Source organism: Dendropsophus ebraccatus, chromosome 12, assembly GCF_027789765.1.
Source record: "Dendropsophus ebraccatus isolate aDenEbr1 chromosome 12, aDenEbr1.pat, whole genome shotgun sequence".
Classification (NCBI taxonomy): Eukaryota; Metazoa; Chordata; class Amphibia; order Anura; family Hylidae; genus Dendropsophus; species Dendropsophus ebraccatus.
In genome coordinates this window covers 1,526,040-1,546,472 of record NC_091465.1, presented here as the reverse complement: position 1 = coordinate 1,546,472, position 20,433 = coordinate 1,526,040, and the positions used below count along the sequence as shown (strand labels likewise).

At 45.7% G+C, this 20,433-nt stretch overlaps 1 protein-coding gene across 1 annotated transcript in view; it reads right to left on the bottom strand.

Moving 5' to 3' along the window:
• Positions 1-4,999: 4,999 nt before the first annotated feature.
• LOC138769904 (serine-rich adhesin for platelets-like) overlaps positions 5,000-20,433 on the bottom strand; it is a 79,010-nt gene continuing 63,576 nt past the window's right edge. The window contains exons 12-14 of the mRNA XM_069948638.1: positions 8,859-8,932; positions 6,937-7,094; positions 5,000-5,528 (exon numbers count right to left, since the gene is read on the bottom strand). Coding sequence (XP_069804739.1) covers positions 5,490-5,528; positions 6,937-7,094; positions 8,859-8,932 — 271 coding nt within the window. The 3' untranslated portion in view covers positions 5,000-5,489. The remainder of the gene's footprint in view (positions 5,529-6,936; positions 7,095-8,858; positions 8,933-20,433) is intronic.

Here is a 20,433-nt window from a genome sequence, read left to right as displayed (position 1 = left end):
TCTTAGCTGCCAGACACCTAATCTGACCATTCTCTGGGGCACATCTGTCTCTACTCCCATCAGATTCATGTCGATTGCTTCACCATCAAATTGATCAGGATAGGATCCAATCAGGAATAGGATTAAGCCGAGTTGAAGAGGATTCAGCGGGCTAGGTGAGTATCGGTCCTCGCTCCATCTACAAAATAATAGAGAAAAGGGAAATTAGGTGTTTATGAAATATAGTAAATAAATGTATATACATTATGTCTTCGTACTCTTTCTTACAGCAGCAACAAGTAGGTTACACAGCGGTGATGCTCATATAAAGGCTTTCAGTGAAAAACCAACATTAAGCCCCATTGGTTGTAGGGCATTGCGACGAGTGATCCACTGTGCTTCTCTTTGCTTTAGCATTCTCTGTCTATTACCGCCCCGGCGTGGTATCGGTATATGATCAATCACCATAAATCGCAGTTGTTGGACCGTATGGCCCGCCTCCACAAAGTGTCTGGAGACCGGGAGATCTAGTCTACCAGTACGGATAGAAGACTTGTGATTATTCAGCCGTATACGGCATTCATTAGTGGTCTCGCCAACATAAATATACGGACAGGGGCACTGTAAGACATAAATGACATGATCAGTCTTGCAAGTCGCATAATACCTTAAGGCCAGGTTCAGACTATGTATCTGTGCGGCTGTATTTGCGGCTGTAATTCATCGGCCGGATTTTTCCGGTTCATGCGTACGCTGGAAAGTATACGATATACGGCTGCACAGTGCACACTATGTCTGAATCTACAGCCCTATCGTAAACGGACCCGTAAAAAATGAACAAGACCATTGTTTGCGGCTGGACATGCGGCCGTGGATTGACAGGCGGTCAGTAAGGAGTACTTCAAAAATAGCCGGCAATGATGCCGAACGCCGATGCCTCTAATAGTTAATATATTAAATTAATAAAACACATTTTCGTTGTAATAAAGTCCCTTTCGTTGGTCAATAATTTAATTCTAACGAATCCATCATTGTGCAATTAAATATACTGTTAAAATAAATAGATATATAAATAAATGTATATTTATATATATTTATTTTTTAACAGTATATTTAATTGCACAATGATGGATTCGTTAGAATTAAATTATTGAACAACGAAACTGAATTTATTACAACGAAAATGTGTTTTATTAATTAAATATTAATTAGTACAGGAAGCTCCATAAGCCGTTAATTCATATTGCCGGCAATAGAGCTTTATGTACTAATCATCACTTTACTTTAATGAAAACATCAAATGTTTCTTCTAATTATGTTATGACAATAGTATTATTAGAAGAAACATTTAGAATTATATGTGCGCTCAGCTGATTGGCTGATTGGCTCAGCGCACATATAATGAGCCGGTCCGCAGTACAGTCACTTCATTGTGCTGCGGACCAGCGAAGAGGACACATCGGGGTGAGTATAGAGCTCTCCCCACCCCCTCCCCAGCACTGCACCCCTCCCAGCAAGGAAGGGGGGGTCACTTAACCCCTTCCTTGCTGGGATGGGTGCAGTCTGACATCAGTCTGGCCCCCAAGGGGTTAAGGGGGATGCAATACATCCTCCCTTAACCCCTTGGGGGCCAGACTGTAAGCAGCGATCTGTAAAGATGCTGCATACTGTAAGGAGCACAACACCGCTCACAATGATGGGTGTTGTGCTCCTGTTTGTGTGTTTTTTGTGTGTTTCTCCCTTTTTGTTTTTCAGATATCGGTATCCTGGGGATTACGTCGGATTACGTGGACTACGTCGATGACCAGCGGTTGTTTGGTGTTTTTTTTAAATAAAATGGTCAATGAGGGGTGTGGGGGTGTTTTTATTTGAATAAAAAAAATTTCACTTCTGTCTTGTCTTTATTTCTTTACTTTATAGACTTAGTAGTGGAAGCCGTCTATATATATATATATATATATATCTATATAAAATATAAGTGCAAAAGGCGTGGCCCACCTCAGTCCATGTGACCGGCGGCAGCGCCATGACATCATTATTATATTTGTTCATTTATAGGTTATATATCACTTTGGTATAATACAAAAGTATAATATAAAATCTAATAACACAATTTATTAAGAAGAACAAGGACGAATACAAGACAGTAGTGTGCAAAGTACGTCAGAGAGCGTGCGAGCCGCTCAGGGTCCCATCCGCCATTCTCTTAAGTTACTTTCACAGAAGTAAAGTGTAGACTATGTTGAACACAACACCTGGCCGCTCCCTCACCTGTCCTCCTCATACACATTGGATGTCCCACCTGGCCACTCCCTCGCCTGTCCTCCTCCTACACATTGGATGTCCCAACTGGCCACTCCCTCGCCTGTCCTCCTCCTACACATTGGATGCCCCACCTGGACGCTCCCTCACCTGTCCTCCTCATACACATTAGATGTCACACCTGAACGCTCCCTCACCTGTCCTGCTCATACACATTAGATGTCACACCTGGACGCTCCCTCACCTGTCCTCCTCATACACATTGGATGTCACACCTGGCCGCTCCCTCACCTGTCCTCCTCATACACATTAGATGTCACACCTGGATGCTCCCTCACTTTTTCTCCTTATACACATTAGATGTCACACATGGCCGCTCCCTCACCTGTCCTCCTTATACACATTAGATGTCCCACCTGGACGCTCCCTCACCTGTCCTCCTCATACACATTAGATGTCCCACCTGGCCGCTCCCTCACCTGTCCTCCTCATACACATTGGATGTCCCACCTGGCTGCTCCCTCACCTGTCCTCCTCATACACATTGGATGTCCCACCTGGCCGCTCCCTCACCTGTCCTCATACACATTCGATGTCACACCTGGCCGCTCCCTCACCTGTCCTCCTCATACACATTAGATGTCCCACCTGGCCGCTCCCTCACCTGTCCTCCTCCTTATACATATTGGATGTCACACCTGGCCGCTCCCTCACTTTTTCTCCTTATACACATTAGATGTCACACATGGCCGCTCCCTCACCTGTCCTCCTTATACACATTAGATGTCCCACCTGGCCGCTCCCTCACCTGTCCTCCTCATACACATTGGATGTCCCACCTGGCCGCTCCCTCACCTGTCCTCCTCCTTATACATATTGGATGTCACACCTGGCCGCTCCCTCACCTGTCCTCCTCATACACATTGGATGTCACACCTGGCCGCTCCCTCACCTGTCCTCCTCATACATATTGGATGTCACACCTGGCCGCTCCCTCACCTGTCCTCCTCATACACATTGGATGTCACACCTGGCCGCTCCCTCACCTGTCCTCCTCATACACATTGGATGTCCCACCTGGACGCTCCCTCACCTGTCCTCCTTATACACATTAGATGTCCCACCTGGCCGCTCCCTCACCTGTCCTCCTCATACACATTGGATGTCACACCTGGCCGCTCCCTCACCTGTCCTCCTCATACACATTGGATGTCCCACCTGGCTGCTCCCTCACCTGTCCTCCTCATACACATTGGATGTCACACCTGGAGGCTCCCTCACCTGTCCTCATACACATTGGATGTCACACCTGGCCACTCCCTCACCTGTCCTCCTCATACACATTAGATGTCACACCTGGCCGCTCCCTCACCTGTCCTCCTCCTTATACATATTGGATGTCCCACCTGGCCGCTCCCTCACCTGTCCTCCTCATACACATTGGATGTCCCACCTGGCCGCTCCCTCACCTGTCCTCCTCATACACATTGGATGTCCCACCTGGTCGCTCCCTCACCTGTCCTCCTCATACACATTGGATGTCACACCTGGACGCTCCCTCACCTGTCCTCATACACATTGGATGTCCCACCTGGCCGCTCCCTCACCTGTCCTCCTTATACATATTGAATGTCCCACCTGGCCGCTCCCTCACCTGTCCTCCTCATACACATTGGATGTCCCACCTGGACGCTCCCTCACCTGTCCTCCTCCTACACATTGGATGTCCCACCTGGCCGCTCCCTCACCTGTCCTCCTCATACACATTGGATGTCCCACCTGGCCGCTCCCTCACCTGTCCTCCTCATACACATTGGATGTCACACCTGGCCGCTCCCTCACCTGTCCTCCTCCTTATACATATTGGATGTCCCACCTGGCCGCTCCCTCACCTGTCCTCCTCCTTATACATATTGGATGTCACACCTGGCCGCTCCCTCACCTGTCCTCCTTATACATATTGGATGTCACACCTGGCCGCTCCCTCACCTGTCCTCCTCATACACATTAGATGTCACACCTGGACGCTCCCTCACCTGTCCTCCTCCTACACATTGGATGTCCCACCTGGCCGCTACCTCACCTGTCCTCCTCATACACATTGGATGTCCCACCTGGCCGCTCCCTCACCTGTCCTCCTCATACACATTGGATGTCCCACCTGGCCGCTCCCTCACCTGTCCTCCTCATACACATTGGATGTCCCACCTGGACGCTCCCTCACCTGTCCTCCTCATACACATTAGATGTCACACCTGGACGCTCCCTCACCTGTCCTCCTTATACACATTGGATGTCCCACCTGGCCGCTCCCTCACCTGTCCTCCTCATACACATTGGATGTCCCACCTGGCCGCTCCCTCACCTGTCCTCCTCATACACATTGGATGTCCCACCTGGCCGCTCCCTCACCTGTCCTCCTCATACACATTAGATGTCCCACCTGGCCGCTCCCTCACCTGTCCTCCTCATACACATTGGATGTCCCACCTGGCCGCTCCCTCACCTGTCCTCCTCATACACATTGGATGTCCCACCTGGCCGCTCCCTCACCTGTCCTCCTCATACACATTGGATGTCCCACCTGGCCGCTCCCTCACCTGTCCTCATACACATTGGATGTCCCACCTGGCCGCTCCCTCACCTGTCCTCATACACATTGGATGTCCCACCTGGCCGCTCCCTCACCTGTCCTCCTCATACACATTGGATGTCACACCTGGTCGCTCCCTCACCTGTCCTCCTCATACACATTGGATGTCCCACCTGGCTGCTTCCTTCTCGTGTTGTGCTCATACACGGCGGACTTAAACCTATTTTATAAATAAATGTTTATTTGATATTGGTGACATGTATTATTACAGGTCAGATAATTCAGCATAGTAATAATTTACAACCATACATCATTATTAGTCATATAAAATATAAGTGCAAAAGGCGTGGCCCACCTCAGTCCATGTGACCGGCGGCAGCGCCATGACATCATTATTATATTTGTTCATTTATAGGTTATATATCACTTTGGTATAATACAAAAGTATAATATAAAATCTAATAACACAATTTATTAAGAAGAACAAGGACGAATACAAGACAGTAGTGTGCAAAGTGCGTCAGAGAGCGTGCGAGCCGCTCAGGGTCCCATCCGCCATTCTCTTAAGTTACTTTCACAGAAGTAAAGTGTAGACTATGTTGAACACAACATAAAGCAGCGGCGTCGCCGTCCTCGTCTTTGGTGACTTTTCACCTCACTTTGGCGCCACAATTTCTGGTCTTTGGATTTTGAACTGAGCCGGAAAAAAAAAAAAGAAAAATTATGAGATATAATAATAGGATAATGGTTGTAATATAAGAAGCCTAATACGGAAGATCAGAATATATACTGCCGTGTGTCCCACAGGATATAGACAGGAGACGCGTGTTACCGCCATGTTACCCCGCACGCTTAGTACTGACTGCTGCTTAAACCCTGTTAAACTCTGTACTTTGTCATCTGACCCTGTAGTCATGGTGACCTGTGTGTGGTCTGACCCTGTAGTCATGGTGACCTGTGTGTGGTCTGATCCTGTAGTCATGGTGACCTGTGTGTGGTCTGACCCTGTAGTCCTGGTGACCTGTGTGTGGACTGACCCTGTAGTCATGGTCACCTGTGTGTGGTCTGATCCCGTAGTCATGGTCACCTGTGTGTGGTCTGATCCCGTAGTCATGGTGACCTGTGTGTGGTCTGATCCCGTAGTCATGGTCACCTGTGTGTGGTCTGATCCCGTAGTCATGGTCACCTGTGTGTGGTCTGATCCCGTAGTCATGGTGACCTGTGTGTGGTCTGATCCTGTAGTCATGGTGACCTGTGTGTGGTCTGATCCTGTAGTCATGGTGACCTGTGTGTGGTCTGATCCTGTAGTCATGGTGACCTGTGTGTGGTCTGATCCTGTAGTCATGGTGATCTGGGTGTGGTCTGATCCTGCAGTCATGGTGACCTGTGTGTGGTCTGATCCTGTAGTCATGGTGATCTGGGTGTGGTCTGATCCTGTAGTCATGGTGACCTGTGTGTGGTCTGATCCTGTAGTCATGGTGACCTGTGTGTGGTCTGATCCTGTGTGTGGTCTGATCCATGGTCACCTGTGTGTGGTCAGATCCTGTAGTCATGGTGATCTGTGTGTGGTCTGATCCTGTAGTTATGGTGACCTGTGTGTGGTCTGATCCTGTAGTCATGGTGACCTGTGTGTGGTCTGATCCTGTAGTCATGGTGATCTGGGTGTGGTCTGATCCTGTAGTCATGGTGATCTGGGTGTGGTCTGATCCTGTAGTCATGGTGACCTGTGTGTGGTCTGATCCTGTAGTCATGGTGACCTGTGTGTGGTCTGATCCTGTAGTCATGGTGATCTGGGTGTGGTCTGATCCTGTAGTCATGATGACCTGTGTGTGGTCTGATCCTGTAGTCATGGTGACCTGTGTGTGGTCTGATCCTGTAGTCATGGTGACCTGTGTGTGGTCTGATCCTGTAGTCATGGTGACCTGTGTGTGGTCTGATCCTGTAGTCATGGTGATCTGGGTGTGGTCTGATCCTGTAGTCATGGTGACCTGTGTGTGGTCTGATCCTGTAGTTATGGTGACCTGTGTGTGGTCTGATCCTGTAGTCATGGTGATCTGGGTGTAGTCTCATCGGTTTCTCCCGATTTCTTTTAGTTTTCTTACCGATTGTGAAATATCCACTTTGTCCAACCGAGGGCGGTAGATTCCTGCTGAGAGGTCACTGTCTGAAGAATGATAGGAATTTGTTTCTAGGTCATATTTTCCAGATCTAGATGATTGAGATGATTGATGGTTTAAGGACCTGGCAACAGCATCCATGTCTAGAAGAAGGACAGGTAATATATGAGTGATGATTAGCGTGTAATGCGTGTTTAATAGCCGTATACCAGGCACGTAACAAGCATGTAGTACGGCGTGTGTAATAGGCGTGTAATAAATATGTACTAAGTAGTGATAAGTATATAATAGGCATGTAATAAGCATGTAACAAGCTGCAATAAGTGAGCAATAGGTGTATAATAAACATGTATAGGTTGTGATAAGTGTATAATAAGCATATACAAAGCGGTATTAAGTAATAAGCATGTACTTAGTGTTAATATGTGTGTGGCAAGCATGTAATAAGTGTGCAAAAAGCATGTGATAAGAGGTCATTAGCGTGTAATAAGTGTGTAATAAGCATCTAACAAACGTCAATAAGTATGTAATAAGCATATAAGTGTGTAATAAGTGTGCAGTAACCGTGTAAGGGTCCATTTACACAGAAAAATTATCTGACAGATTATCTGCCAAAGATTTGAAGCCAAAGCCAGGAACAGACTATAAGCAGAGATCAGGTCATAAAGGAAAGCCTGAGATTTCTCCTCTTTTCAAATCCATTCCTGGCTTTGGCTTCAAATATTTTGCAGATAATCTTTCAGATAATCTTTCTGTGTAAATGGACCCTAATGAGAGGTAATAAGTGTGCAATAAGCGAGTAATGAACATGTAATAAGTGTGCAACAAGCAGTAATAAGTGTGTAATAGGCTGATAATAAGCATGTAGTAAGCGAGGAATAAGCATGTAATATGTGGTGAAAAGTGTGTAATAAGCGTGTTAAAGGTGGTAATAGGTGTGTAATAAGCGTGTGATAGATGGTAATAAGTGTGTAATAGGTGGTAATAAGTGTGTAATGTGTAATAGGTGGTAGATAAGCGTGTAATAAGTGTTTAATAGGTGGTAGATAGTGTGTAATAAGCGTGTAGTGCTGCGATTACAAAAGCGATAATTCGCCCAATCGAACGATTAACAATGTCGAAGTAACAATGTGTTTTTTATAACGATCAGCGTTTAGATGGAACACTATATCGTCACTTAAGCCTCTCTCACACATACTGTATGATGAATCAGTGAAAGACTGTTTGGACCAAGCGATCTGCGAATTTTCAGTAAATGACCAACGACAATTTGAGAACATGTTGAAAGATCACGAAGAACGATTTATCGCTCGTTGCTTGATCGTACGCTGTGTTTACATGAGCCGATTATCGCTCAAATGCCATCGTTATCGCGAAGATTTGAATTATAATCGTTACGTGTAACCGCACGATAATTGTTGGTACTAAGTGTGTAATAAGTGTAATAGGTGGTAATTAGTGTGTAATAAGCGTGTAATTGGTGGTAATAAGTGTGTAAGTGTAATAGGTGGTAATTAGTGTGTAATAAGTGTGTAAATGGTAGTAATAAGTGTGTAATAGGTGGTAATAGGTGGTAATTAGTGTGTAATAAGTGTGTAAATGGTAGTAATAAGTGTGTAATAGGTGGTAATTAGTGTGTAATAAGTGTGTAAATGGTAGTAATAAGTGTGTAATAAGCTTCTAATTTGGTAGAAATAAGTGTGTAATAAGTGTGTAATAGGTGGTAATTAGTGTGTAATAAGTGTGTAATAAGTATAGCTGGTAGTGTGTAATAAGCTTCTAATTGGTAGTAATAAGTGTAAAAGGTGGTAATTAGTGTGTAATAAGTGTAAAAGGTGGTAATTAGTGTGTAATAAGTTTAATAGGTGGTATTTAGTGTGTAATAAGCGTGTCTCGCCTCGGCTCACCTGTGTGCTGGAAGTTCGTTCTTTCCTCGTCGTAGCTGAACCACATCTGTGACTCTCGTCTCTCGGTGAATAAACTAAAGGAGAAAGCGACAGTCACTCCCCGCACTGTGATGGTGTCTTATGACGAACCGTATAGTGAACTGTAATCCTCAGATCTGACTATCCGTAATCATTACACAGTGGTGCCTTGGATTAGGAGCATAATCCGCTCCCGGACCGTGCTTGTAATCCAAATCCACTCTTATACCAAAGCAAATTTCCCCATAAGAAATTACTGATCTGCAGACAATTGGTTCCACCCCCCAAATATACTGATTATTATTCTGAATAACATGTAGAAGAGATGAAACAATGAGAAGCAGCTGGATATGTTATATATAAGTTACTGTACAGTATAGCAGCATGTGGTATATAATGTATAGTAACTGTATAACCCTGATAACACAACAGCTGGATATGTGATATATAAGTTACTGTACAGTATAGCAGCATGTGGTGTATAATGTATAGTAACTGTATAACCCTGATAACACTGCAGCTGGATATGTGATATATAAGTTACTGTACAGTATAGCAGCATATGGTGTATAATGTATAGTAACTGTATAACCCTGATAACACAGCAGCTGGATATGTGATATATAAGTTACTGTACAGTATAGCAGCATGTGGTATATAATGTATAGTAACTGTATAACCCTGATAACACAGCAGCTGGATATGTGATATATAAGTTACTGTACAGTATAGCAGCATGTGGTATATAATGTATAGTAACTGTATAACCCTGACAACACTGCAGCAGCTGGATATGTGATATATAAGTTACTGTACAGTATAGCAGCATGTGGTATATAATGTATAGTAACTGTATAACCCTGATAACACAGCAGCAGCTGGATATGTGATATATAAGTTACTGTACAGTATAGCAGCATGTGGTGTATAATGTATAGTAACTGTATAACCCTGATTACACAGCAGCTGGATATGTGATATATAAGTTACTGTACAGTATAGCAGCATGTGGTATATAATGTATAGTAACTGTATAACCCTGATAACACAGCAGCTGGATATGTGATATATAAGTTACTGTACAGTATAGCAATCAGCATGTGGTGTATAATGTATAGTAACTGTATAACCCTGATAACACAGCAGCAGCTGGATATGTGATATATAAGTCACTGTACAGTATAGCAGCATGTGGTGTATAATGTATAGTAACTGTATAACCCTGATAACATAGCAGCTGGATATGTGATATATAAGTTACTGTACAGTATAGCAGCATGTGGTATATAATGTATAGTAACTGTATAACCCTGATAACACAGCAGCTGGATATGTGATATATAAGTTACTGTACAGTATAGCAATCAGCATGTGGTGTATAATGTATAGTAACTGTATAACCCTGATAACACAGCAGCAGCTGGATATGTGATATATAAGTTACTGTACAGTATAGCAGCATGTGGTATATAATGTATAGTAACTGTATAACCCTGATAACACAGCAGCAGCAGCAGCTTGTAGGTACAGGATGGAGCTGCAGATCCCCATAATGGAGAGGATGGGAAACACAAGGGCTGACAGAGACTGCAGGGAGCAGGAAGGAATGAGCAGGACAGATGTGGGCACACACATACATACACTGCACCCCATATACATATATACACTGCCCCCCATATACATATATACACTGCCCCCCATATACATATATACACTGCCCCCCATATACATATATACACTGCCCCCCACATACATATATACAATGCCCCCCACATACATATATATACTGCCCCCCACATACATATATACACTGCCCCCCATATACATATATACACTGCCCCCCATATACATATATACACTGCCCCCCACATACATATATATACTGCCCCCCACATACATATATACACTGCCCCCCATATACATATATACACTGCCCCCCACATACATATATACACTGCACCCCATATACATATATACACTGCCCCCCATATACATTGTGGGGAATAGCTCTGGTCGATCTTAGGTAGCAGTGCAGTAAGCAGGGACACAGACAGGATAACGTCCAATTTAAGTGTTTTTATTTCACACTTAGCGTCAAAACACAAAGCAAACCTTAACAAAGGCTTAAACACAAACAAACCCTGCTCGGCTGAGCACTTACTAGTACATAACCGCTCCCTGACTATACGTGGGACCAGCACTCCAGCCCACGGGTACAAATAACAGAGTATGGTGCGGCCCATGCAATCCCTTCAGTATTCCAGCAGACAGTTCCCCAGGTCCGGCCACACTCAGCACTGCAGTCAGCTTCTTTATAAGGCCCCGATGACCCCCAGCTGTGGCCTATGGAAGCCCAGGACCGAAGCCCGGGTGGAGTGAGCGTCCCACTGCCAACCTCACTCACTCCAGAAAAAGCAGCTCCCAGTACGTATTTTAACAATCAGTCTATGTTAGCTATGGCCGACACAGACAACCAGGCTATCAATCCTGCTTTACCTGTGTCTGGGTTAACCCCTTGGTTACCAGAGACACACCCAGGGCTTACCAGACACAGTCTAACCACTTCAGTGGCAGATATCTGTGCTCCCAAACCATGCCCCTCTTACATTCCCTCCCCCTCAGTCTAGACCCACTGGGGCAAACTCCTGACATCAAACAATGGGTCCGGGACAAGGCATCCGCGTTGCCTTGCAGTCTCCCGGCTCGATGCTCCACTGAAAAACTAAAATTTTGCAGAGACAAGAACCACCTTGTGACTCTGGCATTTCTCTCTTTGGACCTACTCATCCAAGTGAGGGGTGAGTGGTCAGTTATCAGACGGAACCGTCGCCCCAACAAGTAATATCTTAGTGCCTCTAAGGCCCACTTTATCGCCAGACATTCCCTTTCCACGATGCTGTAATTTTTCTCGGCTGGTGTGAGTTTTCTGCTCAGGTAGGTAACGGGATGTTCCTCTCCGTTCACCTCCTGTGACAGAACAGCTCCCAGCCCTACCTCTGACGCATCTGTCTGCACAATAAATTCTTTCTTGAAGCTTGGCGTAATGAGGACGGGGGATCCACACAACGCCAACTTCAAGGCCTGAAAAGCGCTTTCTGCTTCGGCATTCCACCGCACCATGACTGACCCTTTTCCTTTCAAAAGGTCGGTCAGGGGAGCGGACACTGTGGCGAAGTTGGGTATAAACCGCCTGTAATACCCAACAATGCCCAAGAATGCCCTGACCTTTTTGGTGCTCACAGGTTGAGGCCATCCCTGGATAGCATCAACCTTGTTGACCTGCGGCTTAATTACACCTCGTCCAATCACATACCCCAGGTAGCGTGTCTCCTCCATCCCAACAGCACACTTCTTGGGGTTTGCAGTGAGGCCAGCTGCCCTTAGAGAGTCCACTACGGCCTGTACTTTGGCCAAGTGACTCTCCCAGCCATAGCTGAAGATGATAATATCATCCAGATATGCTGATGCGTATCTCCTGTGAGGCTTCAGCACTATGTCCATTAGGCGTTGGAACGTCGCGGGAGCCCCGTGAAGTCCGAACGGTAACACGACATAGTGGAAAAGACCCCCAGGGGTGATGAAGGCTGTCTTTTCTTTAGCGCTCTCCATCAGGGGTACTTGCCAGTATACTTTGGTGAGATCGAGCGTAGTGAAATACCGAGCGCTTCCCAGTCTTTCAATAAGCTCGTCTACACGTGGCATGGGATAGGTGTCAAATTTGGAAACTTCGTTTAACTTTCTGAAATCGTTACAAAAACGAAGAGTCCCATCTGGTTTGGGAATCAGAACAATGGGACTGGCCCACTCACTTTTGGACTCTTCTATGACGCCTAACTGTAGCATGTTCCGTACCTCCTCTGCAATGGCCTGACGACGTGCCTCAGGGACTCGGTATGGTCTTAGACGAATTTTTACCCCTGGCTCTGTGACAATGTCATGCTTGATTACAGACGTGTGCCCAAGTAATTCCGAAAACACGTCTGTATTCCTGGCCACAAATTCCCTAGCCTCTTGGCGTTGTCCTTTTGTGAGGGTTTCCGAAATTGTCACCTCTGCACCGGCCACCGCAGGCTTAACTGTAGCCTTAGGGGGTAGTACAGAAGGGAGATTAGCTGGAGACCTTTCTGTAAGCAGACTCTCCCTGTCCTTCCAAGCTTTCAGCAAATTGACATGGTACACCTGCTCAGGCTTCCTCCTACCAGGCTGACGTACCCTGTAGTTAACTTCCTCCACCTTCTCGATTATCTCATAGGGTCCCTGCCACTTGGCAAAAAATTTGCTTTCCACGGTGGGAATTAGAACCAAAACCCGGTCGCCCAGGTTAAAGGTCCTTACTGTGGCGGACCTGTTGTAGATCCGGCTTTGGGCCCTTTGAGCAGCCTCCATGTGCTCCTTAACAATGGGCATAATAGCCGCCATCCTGTCCTGCATACCAGCAATGTGGTCTATAATACTTTTGTGGGAGGTGGGTTCCTGCAAGTCTCCTTTGCAATATCCAGCAGGCCTCTGGGATGTCTGCCATAGATCAACTCAAAGGGAGAAAACCCAGTAGAGGCCTGTGGTACCTCCCGAATGGCAAACATTAAATAGGGTAACATTACATCCCAGTCCCTCCCATCCTTGTCCACCACCTTTTTCAGCATACTCTTCAAGGTTTTATTAAACCTTTCTACTAGTCCGTCTGTCTGAGGATGGTATACAGACGTGCGTAGCTGTTTTATGTTGAAGAGTTTACACAGTTCCCTGGTGACTTTGGACATGAAAGGGGCACCCTGATCCGTAAGGATTTCCTTGGGTAGTCCCACTCGGCAAAACATGGCAAATAGCTCCTTGGCTATCAGCTTTGCCGATGTGTGCCGCAGTGGGATGGCCTCAGGATAACCGGTAGCATAGTCCATTACTACCAGTATATGCTGGTGCCCCCGAGCAGACCTAACCAATGGACCTATCAAGTCCATGGCGATCCTTTCAAATGGGACCTTGATGATGGGTAGAGGTACCAGCGGACTTCGAAAATGTCCCATGGGTGCATGCAATTGACATTCGGGGCACGACTCACAGTAACGTTTAACCTCACCGTATACCCCTGGCCAATAGAATCGCTGCAAGATACGATCCAGCGTTTTTGTGGTCCCTAGGTGTCCACCAAGCACATATTTATGAGCCAACATCAGAACCGTTTGGCGATAAGGCTGCGGAACCAGTAATTGCTCACAGATCTCACCCCGCAACTTATCAACTCGGTATAGTAGGTCTTGGTCAACCATAAAGTGGGGAAATATTTGATCAGCATTGGCGTGCTGTGGCACCCCATTCACTACCACAACATTTTCCCTGGCCCGGACCAGTGTGGGGTCCTGGAGCTGTGCGGTGCCAAAGTTGTCACGGGATATCTCCAAATCAGACAACTGTGGCCCGGTCACAGACTCCTCAGACTCACCTGCCATTACCTCTAGGGGAAATACAGAATTAACATTATTTTCTTCACAGATCACCCCTACGGCAGGTACCCCAGAGTCTGGGTCATTGGGCTCAGGGTCTAGGTCTTGTCCTTTCTGTTTGGGGGGTACTCTAGGCGGTGGGCTCCCCGACCTTTGATTTCTCCGCCACAGAGTCCAGAACAAGGGGAAGTCCCGTCCCAAAATAAGGTCATGGGGCAAGTTCATGACAACCCCTACCTCATGTTGTCTCTCTCCACAGGAGGTCTGGATGGCAACAGTCACGGTGGGATAGACCTTTACATCTCCATGAATACACAGGACCCCTACTGTGTGGCCCGTTACAGACCCAGGGTCGATATGGGACCCATTAATTAGTGTCACCCGACTTCCAGAGTCCAGCAGGGCCAGGACCTGGCGCCCTGCTACCGTCACCTGGCATAGGTGGCACTCATCGACAGAGCCTGGAATGGCAGCCGTATAAACCGGGGCTGCATAAAGGGACACCCTCCGTGCAGAGCTGCAGTCCATAGGCTCAGTTACGTAGGGGCAATTGGCTGCAATATGGCCAGGCTCCTGGCAGGACCAACAGATGGGAGCCTCCCCCCTCCTCCTCCCCTGGGGTATCTCCCGAACATAGGGATTTGATCTGGCCCGGGAACTGGCAGATACCATGGGCCTTCGGGTTGGCCAGGGACTGAGAGGCCTTCTTTGTCAGAGCTTGGGTAGCCCAGTACCTCTCCACCATCCCCACCAGAGCATTAGCATCAGTTGGGTCCCCATGCCCCACCCACTGCTGTATCTCCCCCGGCAAGGCCCTCAGAAAGCGGTCCAAGACAACCTTCTCCACCATCTGGGCCGGGGTTGATGTCCCGGCTGAAGCCACTTGCGGACCAGGTGGATGAGGTGGTGCATCTGGGCCCTGGGTGGTAATGCCTCTTGGTACCTCCAGCTATGGACTCTTTGAGCCCGAGGGGGTAGATCAACTCCTAAGCGGGCTAAGATCTCTGCTTTCACTGTGGCATAATCCCGGGCTTCCTGCTCGCTTAGGTCAAAGTAGGCCTGCTGTGGCTCTGCGATGAGAAAAGGTGCCAACACCTCAGCCCAGTATTGCTGCGGCAGCCTTTCGCGGGTGGCCAATCTTTCGAAGCCCATCAGGAATGCCTCTACGTCATCCTCGGACGTCATCTTTGTCATGGCTTTCCGGACTTCCCTCCTGGCGTCATGTTCCGGCATCGCTGCACCCAGCTTTTGTTGTGCAGCCGCTAGTGCTGTCATCTGCTGTGCTAGCAGTCTGTTAGTTTCTTGCTGCTGTAAGTTGGACTGAACCATCCGCTTAATCAGCTCCTCCATGGTTGTGGCTTTTTGCTTCAGCGCTGTTTAAAGCCAGGACATGCAACAAGTGTATGCTTCACTGCACCATGGCCGCTCCGAGCCACCATATGTGGGGAATAGCTCTGCTCGATCCTAGGTAGCAGTGCAGTAAGCAGGGACACAGACAGGGTAACGTCCAATTTAAGTGTTTTTATTTCACACTTAGCGTCAAAACACAAAGCAAACCTTAACAAAGGCTTAAACACAAACAAACCCTGCTCGGCTGAGCACTTACTAGTACATAACCGCTCCCTGACTATACGTGGGCCCACGGGTACAAATAACAGAGTATGGTGCGGCCCATGCAATCCCTTCAGTATTCCAGCAGACAGTTCCCCAGGTCCGGCCACACTCAGCACTGCAGTCAGCTTCTTTATAAGGCCCCGATGACCCCCAGCTGTGGCCTATGGAAGCCCAGGACCGAAGCCCGGGTGGAGTGAGCGTCCCACTGCCAACCTCACTCACTCCAGAAAAAGCAGCTCCCAGTACGTATTTTAACAATCAGTCTATGTTAGCTATGGCCGACACAGACAACCAGGCTATCAATCCTGCTTTACCTGTGTCTGGGTTAACCCCTTGGTTACCAGAGACACACCCAGGGCTTACCAGACACAGTCTAACCACTTCAGTGGCAGATATCTGTGCTCCCAAACCATGCCTCTCTTACAACATACACACACTGCACCCCATATACATATATACACTGCACCCCATATACATATATACACTGCACCCCATATACATACACTGCACCCCATATGCATATATACACTGCCCCCCATATACATACATACACTGCACCCCATATACACACTGCACCCCATATACATACATACACTGCACCCCATATACATATATACACTGCCCCCCATATACATATATATACTGCACCCCATATACATACATACACTGCACCCCATATACATATATACACTGCACCCCATATACATATATATACTGCACCCCATATACATACATACACTGCACCCCATATACATATATACACTGCACCCCATATACATACACTGCACCCCATATACATATATATACTGCACCCCATATACATACATACACTGCACCCCATATACATATATACACTGCACCCCATATACATATATACACTGCACCCCATATACATATATACACTGCACCCCATATACATATATATACTGCACCCCATATACATATATACACTGCACCCCATATACATACATACACTGCACCCCATATACATATATACACTGCACCCCATATGCATATATACACTGCCCCCCATATACATACATACACTGCCCCCCATATACATACATACACTGCCCCCCATATACATACATACACTGCACCCCATATACATACATACACTGCACCCCATATACATACACTGCACCCCATATACATACATACACTGCACCCCATATACACACTGCACCCCATATACATACATACACTGCACCCCATATACATATATACACTGCCCCCCATATACATATATATACTGCACCCCATATACATACATACACTGCACCCCATATACATATATACACTGCACCCCATATACATATATATACTGCACCCCATATACATACATACACTGCACCCCATATACATATATACACTGCACCCCATATACATACACTGCACCCCATATACATATATATACTGCACCCCATATACATACATACACTGCACCCCATATACATATATACACTGCACCCCATATACATATATACACTGCACCCCATATACATATATACACTGCACCCCATATACATATATATACTGCACCCCATATACATATATACACTGCACCCCATATACATACATACACTGCACCCCATATACATATATACACTGCACCCCATATACATACACTGCACCCCATATGCATATATACACTGCACCCCATATACATACATACACTGCACCCCATATACATATATACACTGCACCCCATATACATACATACACTGCACCCCATATACATATATACACTGCACCCCATATACATATATACACTGCACCCCATATACATATATATACTGCACCCCATATACATACATACACTGCACCCCATATACATATATATACTGCACCCCATATACATATATATACTGCACCCCATATACATACATACACTGCACCCCATATACATATATATACTGCACCCCATATACATATATACACTGCACCCCATATACATATATATACTGCACCCCATATACATACATACACTGCACCCCATATACATATATACACTGCACCCCATATACATAACCCCATATACATACATACACTGCACCCCATATACATATATATACTGCACCCCATATACATACATACACTGCACCCCATATACATATATACACTGCACCCCATATACATACACTGCACCCCATATACATACACTGCACCCCATATACATATATACACTGCACCCCATATACATATATATACACTGCACCCCATATACATATATACACTGCACCTCATATACATATATACACTGCACCCCATATACATATATATACTGCACCCCATATACATACATACACTGCACCCCATATACATATATACACTGCACCCCATATACATACATACACTGCACCCCATATACATACATACACTGCACCCCATATACATACACTGCACCCCATATACATACACTGCACCCCATATACATATATATACTGCACCCCATATACATACACTGCACCCCATATACATATATACTGCACCCCATATACATACACTGCACCCCATATACATATATATACTGCACTCCATATACATACATACACTGCACCCCATATACATATATATACTGCCCCCCATATACATACATACACTGCACCCCATATACATATATATACTGCACCCCATATACATATATACACTGCACCCCATCTACATACATACACTGCACCCCATATACATATATACACTGCACCCCATATACATATATACACTGCACCCCATATACATACACTGCACCCCCATATATATACTGCACCCCATATACATATATACACTGCACCCCATATACATACACTGCACCCCATATACATATATACACTGCACCCCATATACATACATACACTGCACCCCATATACATATATATACTGCACCCCATATACATACATACACTGCACCCCATATACATACATACACTGCACCCCATATACATACACTGCACCCCATATACATACATACACTGCACCCCATATACATACATACACTGCACCCCATATACATACATACACTGCACCCCATATACATACATACATACATACACTGCACCCCATATACATATATACACTGCACCCCATATACATATATACACTGCACCCCATATACATATATATACTGCACCCCATATACATACATACACTGCACCCCATATACATACATACATACATACATACACTGCACCCCATATACATACACTGCACCCCATATACATACACTGCACCCCATATACATACATACACTGCACCCCATATACATATATATACTGCACCCCATATACATACATACACTGCACCCCATATACATATATACACTGCACCCCATATACATACATACACTGCACCCCATATACATATATATACTGCACCCCATATACATACATACACTGCACCCCATATACATACACTGCACCCCATATACATACATACACTGCACCCCATATACATATATATACTGCACCCCATATACATACATACACTGCACCCCATATACATATATATACTGCACCCCATATACATACATACACTGCACCCCATATACATACATACACTGCACCCCATATACATATATACACTGCACCCCATATACATATAGGCTGGGTTCACACTACGTATATTTGAGGCTGTATAGCAACCAAAACCAGGAGTGGATTAAAAACACAGAAAGGCTCTGGTCACACAATGGTGTAATTGAGTGGATGGCCGTCATATAATGGCAAATATTTGCTGTTATTTTAGAAGAACGGCCGTTATATTGAAATAATGAAAGTTATTTACCGTTATATGGCGGCCATCCACTCAATTACACCATTGTGTGATCAGAGCCTTTCTGTGTTTTTAATCCACTCCTGGTTTTGGTTGCAATATGAGGACCACAATACTGACTGAAATATACGTAGTGTGAACGCAGCCATATACTGCACCCCATATACATACACTGCACCCCATATACATATATATACTGCACCCCATATACATATATATACTGCACCCCATATACATACACTGCACCCCATATACATATATATACTGCACCCCATATACATATATATACTGCACCCCATATACATACACTGCACCCCATATACATATATATACTGCACCCCATATACATACACTGCACCCCATATACATATATATACTGCACCCCATATACATATATATACTGCACCCCATATACATACACTGCACCCCATATACATATTCATATACTGCACCCCATATACATATTAAGGCCAGGTTCAGACTATGTAACTGTGCGGCTGTATTTGCGGCTGTAATTGTGCGGCGGTATTTTTGGTGGTTCATGCGTACGCTGGAAAGTATAGGATATACGGCTGCACAGTGCACACTATGTATGAATCTACGGCCCGATCGTAAACGGACCCGTAAAAAATGAACAAGACCATTGTTTGCGGCTGGACATGCGGCCGTGGATTGACAGGCGGTCCGTACGGAGTACTTCAAAAATAGCCGGCAATGATGCCGAATGCCGATGC